Here is a 21,082-nt window from a genome sequence, read left to right as displayed (position 1 = left end):
CACTGGCATATCACATCAATAAAATGACTATTCAGATCTGCAGTCTGTTCATAATTTTCTTAAAGTGGCTACTGAGAGTCTGACTTTACAACTGATTTGTTATTTTCCAATTCTGTTACAAACTGTAATACATATTTCTGCACATAATACATACAGTTGCAGCAGTTGAAGAACAGCGATTTGATCATGTGCTTTATCCAGGATATTCAAAGATTATTGATTGTGGAATGGTGCCACATACAGAATTCTAAAGTTACACAATTTGCTGTTTGTTTGAACACACAAAATTCATTGTAAGAAACAAGTGATCCACATAAATTTGTAACTCAAGGATAGTCCATACACAGGGCATACATGGGGATAATCATTAATAATTTACCAATCTTTCAGCATATTGAAAATAAATCTCCCAATTTCATCAGCATGATCAAAGTTTTCCCAGGTAATTAGTTGGTTATTTTTTGCATATCTGAAAGTCACCTCACTGGAAATACAGGAGGGGCACAATCTGAAATTAGAGGGGCCTCAGGCATTGGGCTGTTGGATATTTTTAGCACAATTATGGTACATGGTCTCTCTGTACTGGTCCCTGGAAGGCATGGCACCAAAAAGCGTTACTTATACCTTTTACTGGTTTATTTTGACATGACTATATATAGACTTCAGTGTATTTTGACTTGTATACATCTCTGCTTGAGTATGTTTTGACTTGGTGATGTTTTGACCTAATCTGTTTGGTTTGAAAGTCAGAACTCTTGCTTTGGAGGAGAGTGGAGTGAGGTGGGAAAAGTCTGCCACAGGAAGAAGCAGAGGTAGATTGCTGGTAGTTGGTGGAGGATGTCATCTAACACCAAAATGCCTGTGACTAGATCTGGTTTTCATAATCAAGATATGTCAAGTCAAATCAAATCAACTCTTATGACACTATATGTACAATAATAATAGTTATAAGAAAGCAAACAGACATCATAGTGATATGACTGAAAGAAGTTTTAAAGCTACATTAAAATCCCAAATCACACACACACAAACAAAACATTCAAACTGATTTGTGCAGATTGAAACTTAATGCTGGTAACGTTGTGTGTTATATATTACATGCTAAAGCTCATGTGTGCTCAGATCCCAGAATCTCAAGTATAAACATCATCATGGTCATTAAAAATTAATAGTTGTGCTCAGTCATATCACACAACACCACAAGCTTCATGCTAAACTCTCAAAAAAAAATGGCTTGTTTGGTTTAGTTTTGTGGGTTTAATGCAGTCTTCATCACATGATGGGATATAAATGACAGCAATATGTTAGATGGAGAAAGAACCTGGTAAGACCCAGGGAAGAGTCAGTGACCTATGGGAAGCTAGTGGGAAGATTTCTCGTGTACCCATTTTGGCCAAGTCAGGACTCAAATCTATGTGGACAGAGGTGAGATGTGAGTTGTTTGAAAGTGCTTCTCGAGGTTTATGATGTACCTTGAACATAATACCCTGAGTTGCGTAACATAGCTGGTGTACTGAGATTTATACCATCCCAGAATATGGAAAGTATGTACATGCTATTTAACTAAAATTGTTTTAAAAATACTAAAGACATTTAAGTTGTAGTAGGAACTCTGGTGATTATTTCCCACTGTCAATTAGGATCTTGTTTAAGATTGCTGCAACTACTGGGGTGACACTACCAGGTAAAATGTTGTCAGAAAAATGTTGAATAAATGGTAGTAGTTTATGGCATTTGAAATACCCTCTCAGTCCAGCCTAGTTGTTAAAGTGTGGTAAGCATTTTAAACGGAAGAGACTCATTGTGGCATAATGTTTCCATACAGATCATATAGTGGCACCATGTCTTTGAAATTTTTCTTCAGAAGCTCCTGTGTGCTCTGGCTTAAACTCCAAAATTATCTGTGGTATAATGAATAATTGGTTTAAACTTCAAAATGAACTTTGCCAAAAGAATAGTTGAATTAAACTTCACAATGAACCATGCCATAGTGAATTATTGGTTTAAACTCCAAAATGAACTATCACATTTGAATATTTTGGTGTAAAGTTCAGAATGAATTATGCCAGAATGAATAATTGGTCTAAACTTCAAAATGAACTATACCAAAATGAATAACTGACTTAAACTTTAAAATGAACAATGCCATAAAGATAAATTGATTTAAACTTCAAAATGAACTATGGCATAATGATAAATTGATTTAAACTTCAAAATGAACTATGCCATAATGATAAATTGATTTAAACTTCAAAATGAACTATGCCATAATGATAAATTGATTTAAACTTCAAAATGAACTATGCCATAAAGATAAATTGATTTAAACTTCAAAATGAACTATGCCATAATGATAAATTGATTTAAACTTCAAAATGAACTATGCCATAATGTTAAATTGATTTAAACTTCAAAATGAACTATGCCATAATGAATAATTGACTTGAACTTCAAAATGAACTATGCCATAACGATAAATTGATTAAAACTTCAAAATGAACTATGCCATAATGATAAATTGATTTAAACTTCAGAATGAACTATGCCATAATGATAAATTGATTTAAACTTCAAAATGAACTATTGCATAATGATAAATTGATTTAAACTTCAAAATGAACTATGCCATAATGATAAATTGATTTAAACTTCAAAATGAACTATGCCATAATGATATATTGATTTAAACTTCAAAAAGAACTATGCCATAATGATAAATTGATTTAAACTTAAAAATGAACTATGCCATAATGATAAATTGATTTAAACTTCAAAATGAACTATGGCATAATGAACAATTGACTTGAACTTCAAAATGAACTATGCCATAATGATAAATTGATTTAAACTTCAAAATGAACTATGCCATAATGATAAATTGATTTAAACTTCAAAATGAACTATGCCATAAAGATAAATTGATTTAAACTTCAAAATGAACTATGCCATAATGATATATTGATTTAAACTTCAAAATGAACTATGCCATAATGATAAATTGGTTTGAACTTCAAAATGACCTATGCCATAATGATAAATTGATTTAAACTTCAAAATGAACTATGCCATAATGATAAATTGATTTAAACTTCAAAATGAACAATGGCATAATGAATAATTGACTTGAACTTCAAAATGAACTATGCCATAATGATAAATTGATTTAAACTTCAAAATGAACTATGGCATAATGAATAATTGACTTGAACTTAAGAATGAACAATGGCGTAATGAACAATTGACTTGAACTTCAAAATGAACTATGCCATAATCATTAATTTGGCTTCTTCTTCAGGCAGCTTCAGATGTTTCTAAATTTGCTGCAGACTAACCCAGCTATTGTGGAAATGTTGGGAATGGGTGTGAAAGGTATTGCCCAAGAGTTAGAGAGATTGGAAAAACTTGATGAATTGAAGGTGAGAATTTCTATTGGCTGTTTTGTTGAGTGTTATACATTTAATAGCATATAAAGGGTTGAAGGTAATGCACATAAATTCCAATGAATTTAATTCAGAATTTTCAACTTGATGTTTATAATTATAGAAATTTTTTGGTAGTAATGCTAAACAAAAAAATTATACCCAAATAGGAAGCAAAGATCAAATACGGTCCAACTACTGTTTTCAGAAACATGAATTTTGTTGTACTCTTTCAACACATGATTGTTGTCCATGACAGTGTGCCACAGTTTGGTCTGTCACAGTGTAATTACAGTATGTCCTTGCTTATGAGTCAGATCCAGATGCAAACTGCACAGACCCAGACCTGTTTTTGCATAAGCCACTGGCACTTCGGGTCTATGCAGTTTCTTGGGATTAATCAAACAACAGAGGTCCTGATCTGCCAGCACATTATAGTGGCCAATCTGTACAGTGTTGTTTGCAGTTGGAATTGACATATATGCTGTGGTATATGATTTATTAAAAGAAGAAACAAATGTGATTAGACCAGAACAGGTTTTTCTAAGTATACAAAAGATCTGTTTGACTACATTATTTGATTGTTATTTTATTTTTTTTCATTTTTATGCAACTCCATGATAGCAGAAGGGGACATAATGTTTTGCTGCATTGTCCTTAAGGCCTAACATGTTCCGAGTTTTAGTGCAGTGACATGAAAACTGTTAAACTAAATTTTACAAGTTTGTCATGATCTTAAGTGGATGACCTAATTTGAGTTTCAAGCTGTGACAGCAGTTTTCCAGTTGTTTTGCACATTATAAAATGTTGGACTGTTTTGACAGAAATGAAGTCAGGATGATTGTTTTATATTCATATGTAAATGATGTTGTTAGATTTTTATACCTTTGCAGAATATTTGCACTTTTTAAAATCTTTGGACACAACTTTTTTGACAATATCCTAGTTAGCGTGGTAGGTGAATGAAATTTGGTTAGGATGTTTGAATGCATATGTAGATGACACAGTTGAGTTTCATGCAGGTGTATCAGTTCTATCACATTTTTCTTTTTAAATAAAAGTTTTGGGGTATTTCATCAGCACTTGGCGCATAATATGTTTTTCAAACACAAAGTTTTGAAGCTTATTGTAACGCACACAGTGCAGACAAGTATAGGATAGTATTCAGCTATTTCATACCATGTCAGATCTAACAAGGGTGTGTTTAGCATTTTCCATATCCATTCATGTTGTGAGTTTCATTTCCATTATATAACTTTTAAATGAAATTCATGGATTGAAGCCAGATTTCATGACACTTTACATTAAGATGACCTTGGTTCGATTTTCAAAATGTGTTTGGCCACTTTGTTTTCTACAGAATAGCTTTTGAAGTATTTGAAGGATTGAAATCGGATTTAATTCAAAACTTTAAGATGACCTAGGTCAAGTTCAGATTTTATATTTTTCTGGCACAGTTTTACAGAATTATTGTCCCTGTTTGACTTAAATCTTCGCAAATTTAGTTTCAGCTCAATACTTTTGAAGGTATTCACATATTGTTACCATGTTTAAAATATGGCCTTACTTTATAAAGACCTAGACGAGGTTGGATTTGTACCATTTTTAGGCAAATGCAATGGAGTTATCACCCCTGTTTGACTTCGAACTTAATGGATTGAAACAAAATTTGCTGTGGCACTTTACATTCATTACACTTTGGTTAAGTTTTATTTTATCCATTAGCTAAAATGTTGTGGAGTTAGGGCTTCAGTTTGATTTGGGACATTGAACTTTTCTTTTCAGATACAAAACTTATGAAATATTTGAATGGTATGAAATAAAATTTAATATGATGCTTTTTAAATAAGAAGAACTAGGTTAAGTATGAATTTTACTTTGCTGGCAACATTTTACAGAGTTATGGCCCATGTTTGTCAATCGACTTTTTCCTTAAATTTCCACTCATTAACGTTTGAAGGACTAGCAAAAACTTTGGGTATGAGGCTTTGTGATGAGCAGAAATAAGCTTATTTTAAACAATTTCTGGCTAACTTTTTCAGAATTTAGGTTATTAATGGATCCAGAATTAAACTTTTACCTTGTATCATGTAGGCAGGGGCATCTTATCACATGAACTCACTTTTGGGATGAATGCTGTTTAACTACAGAGCATATGTACGGCTTGAAAATCATGTTGTTTATTGGCCAGGACAAATGTTATGTGAGCAAGGACAAATGAATCTTTTCCTAACAAAAAAAGCAGACAGTATCATTATCATCTGTTGTCTTCCTGCATGAGCAATAGTTTGATGATGTTCTAAAAAATATATATATATATATATATATATATATATATATATATATATATATATATATATATAATTGCTTTCTTCAAAGAAACTGACAGAGGAAGAAAAGAAACAGAAGGACAAAACACTGTGGGAAGACTGGCTCAAGAAGTATGTAGACAGACTGAAGGTAGAAGAGAAAGAAGTTACTGACATACAGTCAGCCAACCAGAGCAGGGTTACACTCATGAACTCTGTAAATCCAAGGTATTTTGGCCATGTTTGCAAACATGGGATAGTTATAGGTATCACGTTTCCTGTGATATTTGTGTGGTTGTAGTCACAGTATTGGTGATTTTATGTTAAAGTTATTGAACATAGTATACTATACATTGACTTGAAAATCAAAGACAGGCAGAAAAAAAAACTTATAATAATACCCTGCTGTACCCTTACATAAATGTGTCACCTATAAAAACTGCTGTCATCTTCAAAAACAAGTCCATAATCTTTTTCTTCACAGAAGAATATCTTCATCATCATACACAATTAACCAAATTACTTATGAGGGAGAGGTCATATGAAGATGAGAGTGGTTTTTTAGGGTGGTTTCATATTAATTGTCATAGCCTGTAAGCTTGCAGAACAAATATAGCATTTTCATATTTCATTGATTTGAAATTATTTTATTTTTCTTCCACTGTTACCCATGAAGTAGATTGTATGGGAAGTGGGAAGCTACAAAGGAGAGGACTATAAACTGTCCTGGTCTTTAGGGTTGCAAGAAAACATAGTGAAGCATATTCAGCAGATCTTGGAGATCATCAAATGAGCAGCACATTTAAAACTTAGTGGTGGAATAATACATTCTTTCAGACTTGTCAGTGAACTTGTGGCTTTATATTGCATTTTGATATCTAATCTTGTTTCACTTTAGGTTTATTTTAAGAAACTATATTGCCCACAATGCCATAGCAAAAGCTGAAAAGGGAGACTACTCTGAGGTGAGAAGAGTCTTGAAAATTTTGGAAAATCCTTACAGTGATGACTTTGACCTTGGAGACACAACCCAGGCCCCAGAGGTTAGCACGTCTACAGCAGATGAGGGTGCTGGTATGTACCATTGACAAAATGTCCAAATTAAGGGGTAAATTTTTTAAGTAAGAATTTCTCTTTACACACCAAACTTGTAATAATAACGTGAGATTTTATTATGGCTACAGTGTTTACAAAAGCCTTAAAAAAAACATAACAATGTTATTTAATGAAACCAATTCGAAACACATCCTCCAAACTTTCACTCAGTCTGCACAGCTTAATTTGGAAATTATCATTTATTTACATATACTTCATTGATAATGAGCATGCTGTACTGGATTCAATTTTTGATTGTTTTATTTGCTGTCTTTTGCCTCATCATATGATGGAATTCATTTTTGAAAGACCTGTCCTTGATATCTGACAGTTTAAGTAAAACATCCTTAGGATCAGTGTGATATAGTTATGTACTAGTAGATATATGTATGCAATAAAAAAAATAATGTGTCCTGACATGCTACCTAGATGTGTTTGTTGAAACTACAATGACTGAAAACCTGCACAGTGCCTTACAAACTCAAAATGAAGTTTCTTTAGATTAAAGATGTTACCCATCAAAGGTTCTGTAAACAAACATGTTTCAGATGATAAGAATTTCTTCTAAGTGTTATCATTAAATCCACATCATGTGTTATGTTAATGTGTATTACAGCCATTTCTTATCCATTTTAGGTCTTATTTCCTAGTGATGTTACATTCAGTGTCAAAATTATCCATACTCTAAGAAAAGTTAGAAAAGAAAATTTCTGCTAAAAAATTGTTCCTTATGTGGTGATACAGAAATACATTTTATTTAGTTGGTATGGTTAACACCTGCATCACTGAAAACCATGTGTGTGTCTGTTTCCACGGTTACTGATGTTATTAACATTGACTAAACTAATCTAAGCCAATTTCACCTGTACTTGTTGCATCATCTGGTGTTAACCTTGTTCATTTTATCTGTGTTGCTTAATGTTGGGTTAAGCCACTAATCTAAGCCAGTTTCACCTGTACTTGTTGCATCATCTGGTGTTAACCTTGTCCGTTTTATCTGTGTTGCTTAATGTTGGGTTAAGCCACTAATCTAAGCCAATTTCACCTGTACTTGTTGCATCATCTGGTGTTAACCTTGTCCATTTTATCTGTGTTGCTTAATGTTGGGTTAAGCCACTAATCTAAGCCAATTTCACCTGTACTTGTTGCATCATCTGGTGTTAACCTTGTCCATTTTATCTGTGTTGCTTAATGTTGGGTTAAGCCACTATGGTGGGGCATAAATGTTGTAGAAACAAATTTCAAATTTTTGCTGTTCATATACTTGCCAACAATCGAGAGAGTGTTTGGGGGTAGGTGGGTATTGTATTAAATTATTAAACTCAGAGTTCTGTGGTCTGATGGGGAATCTGTGCACATGACTTAATTAAGCGATGCTGTACAATTGAGAATAAGGCTTAAAATTTTAATTGAAAAAAAAAAAGAGAAAATATCTGTTTCCTTTGATGCATTTTTATACTTCCAAATACAAATTAACTTCTAGCACTGACATATTCACTGCCGCACATACAGACACAACTGCATGTATACAAATGTGCACAAATGTAACATCAACCACACACTGGCCGAGTGGTCTAAAGCGCTCTTCGTTACGGATCACTGCCATCTCACCTCTGTCTGCGGCGGTTCGAGTCTAAGATTCAGCCAATGTGGGTATGTGAGAAAGCTTGCCAGTAGCTTCTCGAGGATCGGTGGTTCTTTCTGGGGTTTTCCTGGGTTCTTCCTCCACCATTAATACTGGCCGCCATGTATAGCCTATCGTGTGCTGAAAAATGGCATTAAGCCCCACGACAACAACAACAACAACAACAACAACAACATCAACCACACACAGACATTAAATTAAACAAAACAAAGTTTCTGTTTATTAAGTCCACTTGTAGTTAGTGACTTTGCTGCTGCTAGTAGTTGATCAGACTGTGTATGGCTTGCACTTGGAGGTGGCAAGAAGCCTATTGATTTTGGGGGTCAAAGGATCACAGGTCAGTGTCACTGTGATTAAAAGAAGAAAACTGGTTTCCACACATTAATATTAGTTGTATATAACAGACCTGGAGCAAACTTTGTGGATAGTTCAAACTTGATCTAACACTGAATCCTATTGACTTCAAGGATTTCAGTGACTCTAAGAAGAAAACATTTTCCATACAAAAACCTTAGTTCTGCCCCTTTATATCTTGTACAGTACTGCAAGTTTGTGTTTATTTGGGAGGTTTTATCTTGCTAAGGTTTATTTGCAATTTTTTACATTTACATTTTTTAAAACTTCACTTTTGATTGACACCATATAGCCTGTATGGTGCTGACATGCCATTAAACATTAATCCATACATATTTGGATGAAGGTTTACGGATAACTTGCTCTTTGGGTGAAGAAGGCATCTATTAATTTTGGACTGAACAGACCTAAGGCAAATATCACTGACTAAAATACATTTTTTTATATATACACAATAACATTAGTTGAACTGCACAGATCAGGACAAATCTTTGTGGATGATTTGCACTTATGGTAAGGAATAAATATATTGGTTTTAGGATGAAAAGGTCAGAGGTCAAGGTCACTGGCTGAAAGAAAAAAACTGGTTTCTGCACAAAAACTTTTGTTTGCCACCTTAAAACTACAAGCTAGCAGCCTACATACATGTTAGGAAAGAAGCCTTGTGATTTTTGTTTCAAAAGGTCAAATGTCAATTCATAAATCCAGACCTCTAAGATACTACTTTTAGCTAAAGGGAGCTAAAAGTTGTCTGCCAACCCATGTGATGGTCAGACAAAGGGTTCTACAAGACTTGGCGACAATGAGTAAAGATATACTAGTTAATACTTTGCTGTAAGGACACTTGGTATCATGTTGTAAGGACACTTGGTACCATAATGCAGGAACACTTGGTACCATACTGTAGGGACACTTGCTACCATGCTGCAAGGATATTTGGTACCGTGCTATAGGGACATTTGGTACCATACTGCAGGGACACTTGGTACCATGCTGTAGGGACATTTGGTACCATACTGTAGGGACACTTGGTACCATACTGAAGAGACATGAATTGCCACAGTGTAGAGACATTTGGTACATGCTGTAGGGAAACTTGGTACCATGTTGTAGAGACATAAATTGCCATAATATAGAGACACTTGGTACTATGCTCTAGGTAATCTTGGTACCACACTGTAGGGACGCTTGGGACCACATTGTAGAGATATATGGTATCATAATGTAGAGACAACTGGTACCATGCTGTAGGGACACATGGTGTCATAATATAGGAACACATTGTACCATGTTATAGGGACACTTGGTACCATGCTGCAGGGATATTTGATTTGAAAGTGTAAAGGCATAAAGGTTGCAGAACACCCTGTATTTTTTAAAATAAAGATTCCAAATTTTACCCTAGCTGGAGAATGTTATTGTGCAGTGTGCTTTATAATGTATAAAATTATATTTTTGTTACACTAAATGCTATATGTCCTTTTTATATATGCAGAAAAGTTACACAGGTGTCATGATTGTCATTCTCATGTTTTATTCATCAGGTGCAGCAGACAGTTCCAAACCTTCCAAGAGAGAGAACTCCTGCAAATACCCAAGTCACATGAAGATGGTGTATGACAGCAGACCACCTAGTTGGGCCTTAGACCTCAGAGTTACCTGATCTTCATAAATCCTCACAGGTACCAAAGGGAGACATTTTCAGGCTGCAGCATAGACACTGTCGTCATGGGAATATGCAATGACCAGATCTTTGTTGTGGACTTTATTTCATTTTCTTAAACAGTGTGCAGTGAACTTCTATTACTTAATTGCACTGCTGACAAGCATATTATTTTCAAATGATACTGATCTACTGTACAGAATGACCACCCCAGTGGTCATCCTGAAAATCTTGTTGTCACTATACTTCCAAATATTTTAGGTCATATACAAGACATGGCTTTCACTTAAAGACTTCTTGTGATGTCCACTTGGTCCTAAATGAAAATGTTGCCAGTGTGTTTACCATTGTGACTGCAACAGTAGCCATCTTGAAAATCTTATTCTTGCTAATCCTCCTGAATGAAAAGTAATTTTGCCATGGGGTTTTCACCAGAATTCTTGTAATGTCTAATTGGTCCTGAATAAAAAGTAATATTGCCATGGGGTTTTCACCAGAATTCTTGTAATGTCTAGTTGGTCCTGAATGAAAAGTAATATTGCAATGGGATTTTCACCAGAATTCGTTATAATGTCTAGTTGGTTCTGAATGAAAAGTAATATTGCCTTGGGGTTTTCACCAGAATTCTTGTAATGTCTAGTTGGTCCTGAATGAAAAGTAATATTGCAATGGGATTTTCACCAGAATTCTTGTAATGTCTAGTTGATCCTGAATAAAAAGTAATATTGCCATGGGGTTTTCACCAGAATTCTTATAATGTCTGGTTGGTCCTGAGTGAAAAGTAATATTGCCATGGGATTTTTACCAGAATTCTTGTAATGTCTAGTTGATCCTGAATAAAAAGTAATATTGCCATGGGGTTTTCACCAGAATTCTTCTGATGTCTAGTTGGTCCTGAGTGAAAAGTAATATTGCCATGGGATTTATACCAGAATTCTTGTAATGTCTAGTTGATCCTGAATAAAAAGTAATATTGCCATGGGGTTTTCACCAGAATTCTTCTGATGTCTGGTTGGTCCTGAGTGAAAAGTAATATTGCCATGGGATTTTTACCAGAATTCTTGTAATGTCTAGTTGATCCTGAATAAAAAGTAATATTGCCATGGGGTTTTCACCAGAATTCTTGTAATGTCTAGTTGGTCCTGAATGAAAAGTAATATTGCCATGGGATTTTCACCAGAATTCATTATAATGTCTAATTGGTCCTGAATGAAAAGTAATATTGCCTTGGGGTTTTCACCAGAATTCTTGTAATGTCTAGTTGGTCCTGAATGAAAAGTAATATTGCCATGGCATTTTCACCAGAATTCTTGTAATGTCTGGTTGGTCCTGAATGAAAAGTAATATTGCCATGGGATTTTCACCAGAATTCATTATAATGTCTAATTGGTCCTGAATGAAAAGTAATATTGCCTTGGGGGTTTTCACCAGAATTCTTCTGATGTCTAGTTGGTCCTGAATGAAAAGTAATATTGCCATGGGATTTTTACCAGAATTCATTATAATGTCTAATTGGTCCTGAATGAAAAGTAATATTGCCTTGGGGTTTTCACCAGAATTCTTCTGATGTCTAGTTGGTCCTGAATGAAAAGTAATATTGCCTTGGGGTTTTCACCAGAATTCTTGTAATGTCTGGTTGGTCCTGAATGAAAAGTAATATTGCCATGGGATTTTCACCAGAATTCATTATAATGTCTAATTGGTCCTGAATGAAAAGTAATATTGCCTTGGGGTTTTCACCAGAATTCTTCTGATGTCTAGATGGTCCTGAATGAAAAGTAATATTGCCTTGGGGTTTTCACCAGAATTCTTGTAATGTCTGGTTGGTCCTGAATGAAAAGTAATATTGCCATGGGATTTTTACCAGAATTCTTGTAATGTCTAGTTGGTTCTGAATGAAAAGTAATATTGCCATGGGGTTTTCACCAGAATTCTTGTGATGTCTTATTGATCCTGAATGAAAAGTAATATTGCCATGGGGTTTTCACCAGAATTCTTATAATGTCTGGTTGGTCCTGAATGTAAAATGGTGATGCGTGCACATCCATATTGAAAATCTTGTTATCGCTACTCCTCCTAAATGGATGGTTGTATCAGCATGTTTTTGTTTAAATCTTCTAAACTTATTCCAGTGCAAATTGGTATGAACCTTGTCACATAGACTAGATGTGCCATTTATGGGTTTCATCTTGTCAGCTCCATCTTTTTGCCCTTGTAATTTAAGTTCTATTTTTTGGGGTTGGATATAGCATGTAACCAGCATAACTCAAGAACCAGTCAAACAAATGTTGAGGTTTGGTATGAACATTGTCTCAGAGACTTAAATTTGCACTTTATGGATTTAGTTTTGTTTGCACCATTTCAGACATAGTTAATGCTTGTTGTCAAGCATATTATCTTGACATGGAAACTTGGAATGTTGTTTGCAGTTAGCACTGTTGAAGAACCATGCAGCTTTTTCTGATTTGGTAACAACATTGTCTCTTACTTGTCAAGGTGAAATTTATGGGTGTTTTATCAATACCATTTAGGACAGAGATATTTTCATTGTTGATCCAGATTGTTATATCTACATGAGACTTTGCATTGATTGGTTCTTGATGGAGTTTTATTCAAAGTATTCCATTTTGTTATTTAGAGGTGTTGTTTGCCCCAGAATTACACTTTCTCCTAACTCGGGTTTGCCAGCCCTGGTTTCTTTGTTTAAGATTCTACAATGCAGATTGTAGTGAGCAGAGCTTTTTGTAAAACTGCCATGACTAATCACTCTTGTTTGGTAGAAGCTTCCTGGTGAAAGAATCACAATGAATACTGTTGTATTTTACTTTATTTTGTCGATACTTTGAGATGCCTATGATAATTTTCACATTGGGAACATCAACTCACTCTTGAGAATTCTTTCTTTCTGCATTTCTCTATATATTCACACATTTGCATGCAAGATGCTGACAAAAATTTAAGAGATTGAACCTATTCCAGTGCAAGGAACACTATGTATTATTTTGTAGCAATTCATGGAGGAGAAAAATAAAATTTGTTTTATTGACCAAGTTAATTAGGTTAATCACCTTTGCACTTTTTATGTTGTTTGTCAATATTTTCTTCCATCTGCTTTTTTTCGTACAAAATTTGACATCAGTTACCTCTGCCCCATAGTGAATGCCACTATGTTAAATGCATACCCTGACCAATGTGTTTGTTAGAGACTGTCAAGTATTGGAGGAATCAAACTGATAGACTCTTCATAATTTAATAATTTCAAGGTCATAAATGAGAGATGCATCAGTTGTACATGCACTTAGTGATTACCTTGCACATTATGTTTACTTCCAATGACTATAATTCATAACTATGAGGATTTCCTGTGTGAATTGATAGATCTATGACATTGCTGCTTAGGTTTTGAAGTCTCCCGGTCCTGCGAGGAAAATCATTAGAGCACTAATGTCTCCATCTAAATAGTAACTACTCCTGACATCTGTTAACAGTATCTTTTATTTGCTGCTAAAGGCATTTAATGTTGTTTGGCTATCACAGCAGCAACCTTTTGTTACACTAGGTTTGCTTCTAGGATGTGATAAATAAAAGGGTAAGTGGTCACTCAAGATCAGTGATTTTCTCAAGCTTTTGAATTTATTTCAACCTTAAGGAAAAAAAATTGACATATATGCAGTTGGGAGTATTTGTCTGTTAGTATATTTTATACAGTAGAGATTAAATTATCTAAGTTTCAGTAACTTATTTTACAGCTTATATGTTCTTGAAATTTATTTTAGATAAAATCATTCAGGCTGGATCCATAAAAAATGCAAAACATTTTAGAGGTATGTTTGGCAGTAGCTTGTTAATTCAGAAGTTTCCACGAGGTTGATCTATGAGTTAGTTAAAAGAGGAAAACCCTAAATGAAACCACAAACTTTGAATTGGTGACCACTTTATCCAAACAAGTGTTCAGATCTGAGAATCCAAAGATACCAAAAGAGAGTGTTTACCAACACTGTGTGATTTTTAGAGCATTGGTTTATGAAATAAAAGATTACTTACTGTAGCAGCTGTCAGCATGTACTAATGATGGCTTGGAGAGAAACTTGTTATTGAGTCCTTCGGGCTTGATATGTTACTCTTAGATGGAGATTCAGCATTTCAAATAAAATGTGGCATGTACATATTAAATGTTTTAAATTGGATTATGATATGGATTTAGTGATTTTCTTGTAATTTATTATAAGTCTGTGTACAGTTTATTATCAGTATCCTGTTCTGTATTGAAACTGCTTGATATTGCTTTACAGATGCTTATAATATGTCATTTATTATAAGTCTGTGTACAGTTTATTATCAGTATCCTGGTCTGTATTGATAATGATTGATATTTCTTTACAGATACTTGTAATATGTCATTTATTATAAGTTTGTGTACAGTTTATTATCAGTATCCTGGTCTGTATTAATAATGATTGATATTTCTTTACAGATACTTGTAATATGTCATTTATTATAAGTTTGTGTACAGTTTATTATCAGTATCCTGGTCTGTATTAATACTGCTTGATATTGCTTTACAGATACTTGTAATATGTCATTTATTATAAGTCTGTGTACAGTTTATTATCATTATCCTGGTCTGTATTAATACTGCTTGATATTGCTTTACAGATGCTGGTAATATGTCATTTATTATAAGTCTGTGTACAGTTTATTATCAGTATCCTGGTCTGTATTGCTACTGCTTGATATTGCTTTACAGATGCTGGTAATGTGTCATTTATTATAAGTCTGTGTACAGTTGATTTATCAGTATCCTGGTCTGTATTGCTACTGCTTGATATTGCTTTACAGTTGCTGGTAATATGTCATTTATTATCAGTATGTGTACAGTTTATGTATCAGTATCATGGTCTATATTGACACTGCTTACACTTTAATAATATTATTTTACATTTGCTGGTAATATGTCATTTATTATCAGTATGTGTACAGTTTATGTATCAGTATCATGGTCTATATTGACACTGCTTACACTATAATATTGCTTTACAGATGCTGGCAATATGTCATTTATTATCAGTATGTGTACAGTTTATGTATCAGTATCATGGTCTATATTGACACTGCTTACACTTTAACAATATTATTTTACAGATACAGGTAATATGTCCTTTATTATCGGTATATGTTGTGTACAGTTTATTCCTCTGTATCATGTACATTATTGACACTGCTTACCATATAACGATATTGTTTTACAAGGGGCATGGCCAGAAGATGGCTAGGTAGCTCAAACTCATAAATATTTATGAGTTCTGTCCTGTTGGAATCTCATTCAATTGACTGATTTCCAACAGGGATGTTGTTGCCTAAATTGTCAAGGTAAATGATTACTGAAGGTGTAATTGTTTCCCAATAGGGATGTTGTTGCCTAAATTGTCAAGGTAAATAATTACCGAGGGTGTAATTGTTTTCCAATAGGGATGTTGTTGCCTAAATTGTTAAGGTTAATGATTACTGAAGGTGTAATTAATCTTTTAAAAGCAAGGACCTTGAAACATGTATTCAATATCAATAAGAACATTGATTTTAGTAGATATTGTCTTTTCTAAAATACTTAAAAAATATATTTTATCAACTGTGTCTTTGATTTCATGTTTTAAAAATCCTGGAAGGCAGAGGTCACTTAAGCTAATTATTGCTACTTATGTAAAACCAACATTTTTTAAAAATTGAAAAAAAACATAAGAATAACAATTAGAGGGGTTCAAAAATTATGTTTGGATGGATGGATAGATGGATGGACATACTGACTGACATATGAATGGTTGGTAGGTCCTGAAATCATTGTATTTGTCTGACCTGCCTGACAGACCAAACATTTTGGCTGGCACATTCTCAGAGCAACAAGAAGTCAATGATAGGATATGTCAAATTGTCATTGATTTCTTTATGCCTTAAACTGTCAGCAACACAATGAAGGTCAGAGATCACTTAATCCAGTGTACAGATTGTTTCTTTTTTGGACAACCAATCAAGGTATTGCTTTACAAACTTAATTAAAATGTTACTGTGTCTAGTTTACACATTGTTTCCTTGTCAGACGGTTGTTTGGTCAATTACTTTTTTCCTAATTGTTTAAACACACTTTAGCCACACAGTGCATCAAATAAAACCTCACCCACTGACTTCACCAGAAATACTCATCTATTAAATGTTACCTAGTTCTGAGGTAGTATGTCTGTTTGGAGTCAATTGATAATTATTTTTTTAAATCACTAGAGTGGAATAAAATACTGTTGTTGGGTGAATTCTATATTATAGTGTTTAAAAAAAAGATTTTTTAAAATTAATTATTTTTTAGACAAAACCAATGAATCATGGAAGAATAAAACTTTTTTAAAGCAGCAGCAAATCCAGGCCAAACATGACACATTTTCTAGTATATTTAAATGGTAAATCCTTAATACAGAATGTGAAAACTTTTGTGTTAGCTGAACACGTTTAAAATTTCCAAGACCTTGGGTGCAATGAATTATGGGATGCATCCCAGATCTCCTGACAGTTAGGTTGCCTCCATGAGTTTTCACTTTCAACATCCAGTAGGGCACATTGGACCTGTTCTACATCCACGAGCTTGCAGTAGGGCACATTGGACCTGTTCTACATCCACAAACATCCAGTAGAGCACATTGGACCTGTTCTACATCCACAAACATCCAGTAGGGCACATTGGACCTGTTCTACATCCACAAACATCCAGTAGGGCACACTGGACCTGTTCTACATCCACAAACATCCAGTAGGAGGCAGAAAATGAGAAATGCTTTCTGTAAAATAAAAAAAAATAAAAAAATGATGCTTATAAGTCCTTTGCCATGACAATATTGCCTTTATGGAAACAAACAAACTGGAAACATTAAATGCCCTCTTAAACACCTTGTATAACAGTTGTTTAAACCATATCATTAAATTTGCTAATTTGTAAAAAATATCATAAGTTATAGTTGAAAGAACTGAAATTATATTTAAAGAAGCTCAGTAGACTGAAAACTACAGTTTTGGAAAGATACAATTGTCATCCCCTTAGTTATTTGTGAAAAACATCTGTTTCTTTTTTATCCTTTCATGGTATTTTCTTGAAATATGGAAATGAAACTTGGCCCAGATATACATAATTATATTAAATGAAAATAAAAGTAGATATAAAACATTTTTGATTAGGCAAGCAGCTTCTGTTTTGAATGCAATTTTTAAATAAATTGTGTCAAAAGATGATATTGTAGTGAAAACAACATAAATGCTTTTAAATTATCACACACTCATGATAAAGAAATGATTTTTCATGATTATTTATCCATATATCCAAACTAGGGGACGAAGAAACTGTGAAATAAGTCAAGAACATGTACTCTTCCTTTTTAAATTCTTTTTACAAGTTTTGAATTTCAAAGTTATTTATGAATTGATACATAAATTATTAAATGCACTCTAGAGTGTTGATGTTTTTATTACCAGAGCATGATCCAGTTGCAGTTTTCAAAAACAATATCTTTATGTTTGTTGTTATTATTATTATTGAAATTATTATTATTATTATTTCAAGTGTACTCAATGTGTGTGTGTGTGTGTGTAACTTGGATTTTTAACATAGTTTTAACAATTTTTCAGTGATATCGCAGACATGTAGCATGATGTCACATTATCCTGACACCAGGCTGACCAGTCCTAACATTAACTTCTTAATGCTGAGCACCAAGCGAGGCAGCTGTTAGTACCATTTTTGTAAATCTTTGGTATGACTCGGCTGGGGATCGAACCCACGACCTCCTGCATACAAGGCGGACGCGCTAACCACTAGGCCACTGGAGCGGTTTTGTACTCAATATAACCACATCAAAACATATAGTATTTATTTTCTCTCTCGCTCACTGATGCCCTTGCACTGTGCGTTGTAAAACTGAAGGCACAAAGCACTTTTGTCTTTTCCTTATTTGGTTAGCATTAAAGTGGCACATCTGTACAATATTCATTGATAAGATAATGTGAGTAGTTTAATCAAAGATGTGTTGTAGAGAATTGGTGAAATTGTATTGGTCTTTTAATGCATAAAACAATTTTAGAAAATAAGGGTATGTAGAAATGAAGATTACAAATAAATATTTGTAGACATGATAATTGCTGAACTCTTATTGGTCAGTTTTACTGAATCTGTATTGATTCGGTAAGAGTGTCTAGCTGTAAACATTTCCATCGGATGCGGTCGAGACTCATCTTGTCAGCACTGATGAAGTAAAGACACAAGGAGCTGAGGGGATTGGAGCCAGTCAGAAACTTTCTTACATTTAAATTTAGTATCAAGCAGTTAGATCTATATATCACCTTGTAGTATACAATGATTTAAGTCATTTAATATGAATAAGTTTGCAAACAAAATGTTTTTGATTATGTTTCATAAATGTGAACATTTATCTGTTAAAGATGGCATCAGATGTTCAAAGAAGTCAAAGTGTGAATAAAAGAATAGTAAAGTCAGCTTTTCATATATTTTCAGTTTGGATATTTATATCAGAATAAACAATTTCTACAGTAATCTAATATACAATTAAGCTCTGTGGTCTTTTCTTTATAAGATTGTCATAAAGACAGTTAAGATATATCCTTTCTCTTTCTTCCTCTTTCTCTCTCACATCTTTTAACAGTTAAGTGAAAGTACTACAGACAGTACACTATACCAAGATACCTACTTTCAATTAGCAAAAGCACTTTAGACCTACATTATAATATTCATTAACAATTAGTCAAAGTACTACAGTTAGCACATTATGCCATATTTACTAACAATTAGTCAACGTTTTAAGGAGCATGTTATGCAATAATATTGACTAACAATTAGTGACAGTACTAGAAAGCACATTATGCCATAATATTGACTAACAATTAGTGACAGTACCAGAAAGCACATTAGGCCATAATACTGTGTAACAATTACGATAGTCAAAGTAATACAGACAGCACATTATGCTATAATGTTGACTCAGTATTAGTCAAAGTAATACAGACAGCATATTATGCCATGATACCTGCTTAAACGTAATGAAAGTGCCATGATTATGCTAACAGTTAGTCAAAGTACTACAGAAAGTACAATGTGCTATAATATCAACTAATAATTAGTGGATTAAAAGTGATGCATTTTATTCCCTGAGCATACTAATTCTAGATAAGTAAATAGTAATTACATGCACAGATAAGCAGCCACCATTACTCTGTATAAAGGGGCAAGGGATTGGTGGTCATTGTTTCCAAACTACTTAAAATTGTTTATAAAATATCTTATTTTAGTAATGTTAATTTTGACATTCAAATGATTCAATCAAAACTGACAAGAATACACCGTGTTTGTTCTGTCCACTTGAGTTTAATTTCTGTATGGAGATGAAATGCAAGTGGATAAATTACTTAGAATGCTAGTGACCTCAACTGTAAATCAACTGATCCCCAAAAATTAGGCTTTTTCATTAGGGTTGAGGCTACAAGATACATAAACAACCCTGGCTAAAATCTGTCCACTACAAGATAACTTTTATTAGCAGGAAACAAAGAAATAACAGATTACAGTGACATAATACCCTGGAACGTTTAATAGCAGGGTATAAAAATTACTATTTGTATAGGTCTATTTGTCTGTTTCTATATGTACATCTATCTCATTGATCTCAATACTGGAGATATTCTATGGTTTTTCCTTGCTTACCTTGTTCAACAATTAAAAATCATTTTCCTTTCTTCCGGTTCAAATAACTTGACATGACCAAGCTCATAAAAATAAGACACATCTAACATTTGTTTTAATTTTTCTTATACATATATGTGAAATCAGATTTTGTAAAAAAAATTTAAAGCATGCGTTCCAGGTACATGTCTATTACAGAAAAAGCATTTTAACTGGGGAGGGGGTAGAGCCTGGATTTTTCTTTCAAATCAGATGTATTCTTTTTAAAGAGTATATTGTACCTGAAGATAAATAATTTGTATCAACAAATATAGATCTATCTTTTTCTGCCAAAAAAATCAGTGCAATAGCTTTTTTTCAAACTATATGCTGCCCCCCACTTCATCATCTATCGTCTTTCTTTACAAACATGATCTGCATCATCATGGACAAATATATTCCCACAGAACTGGACAAAATAGGAAATGGACAAATATATTCCCAAAGAACTGGACAAATATATTCCCACAGAACTGGACAAAATAAGAAAGTCTGTGCCATGCTTTAGTTACAAATATATTCCAGCAGAACTGGACAAAATAAGAAAGTCTGTGCCATGCATTAGTTACAAACTCAAGAGAATGGTAAGACATAAATCAAGACTTTGCAACCAAACTAAAAAGATGAGCAAGTGGACTTTTCTCAAAAGAAACCTTGGACACTGTCCACGGACACGTGGATTAACTGCCTATCTAGCACTAGTGAGATCCACATTAGAATATGGTTGTGTAGTCTGGAATCCCTACAAAACAAAGGAGTGACTTTAACAATCCAGCAAAGCAGGATGCGTCACAAAAATGTTCAATGATCTGGTTCTACCAACAATCCAAAACA

The 21,082-nt window shown here is 33.6% G+C and overlaps 1 protein-coding gene across 2 annotated transcripts in view; it reads left to right on the top strand.

Moving 5' to 3' along the window:
- LOC149791535 (protein adenylyltransferase SelO, mitochondrial-like) overlaps window positions 1-19,078 on the top strand; it is a 48,189-nt gene extending 29,111 nt beyond the window's left edge. The window contains exons 11-15 of one of the 2 annotated variants that reach the window (XR_016423370.1): window positions 3,296-3,416; window positions 5,799-5,956; window positions 6,627-6,802; window positions 10,367-15,917; window positions 15,980-19,078. Coding sequence is in view for 1 of the 2 variants with exons in the window: in XM_089970064.1 (XP_089826190.1) it covers window positions 3,296-3,416; window positions 5,799-5,956; window positions 6,627-6,802; window positions 10,367-10,485 (574 nt within the window). In the remaining variant the exon portion in view is untranslated. Of the gene's footprint in view, window positions 1-3,295; window positions 3,417-5,798; window positions 5,957-6,626; window positions 6,803-10,366 lie in introns of both variants that reach the window. The other variant, XM_089970064.1, reaches the window with a different exon arrangement.
- Window positions 19,079-21,082: the final 2,004 nt, after the last annotated feature.

The sequence above is a fragment of the Sinohyriopsis cumingii genome, chromosome 9, assembly GCF_028554795.1.
Source record: "Sinohyriopsis cumingii isolate HCF-2022 chromosome 9, ASM2855479v2, whole genome shotgun sequence".
In the NCBI taxonomy this organism is placed as follows: Eukaryota; Metazoa; Mollusca; class Bivalvia; order Unionida; family Unionidae; genus Sinohyriopsis; species Sinohyriopsis cumingii.
Note: the sequence above shows the minus strand (reverse complement) of the source record. Positions and strands in the feature narration are given on the sequence as shown.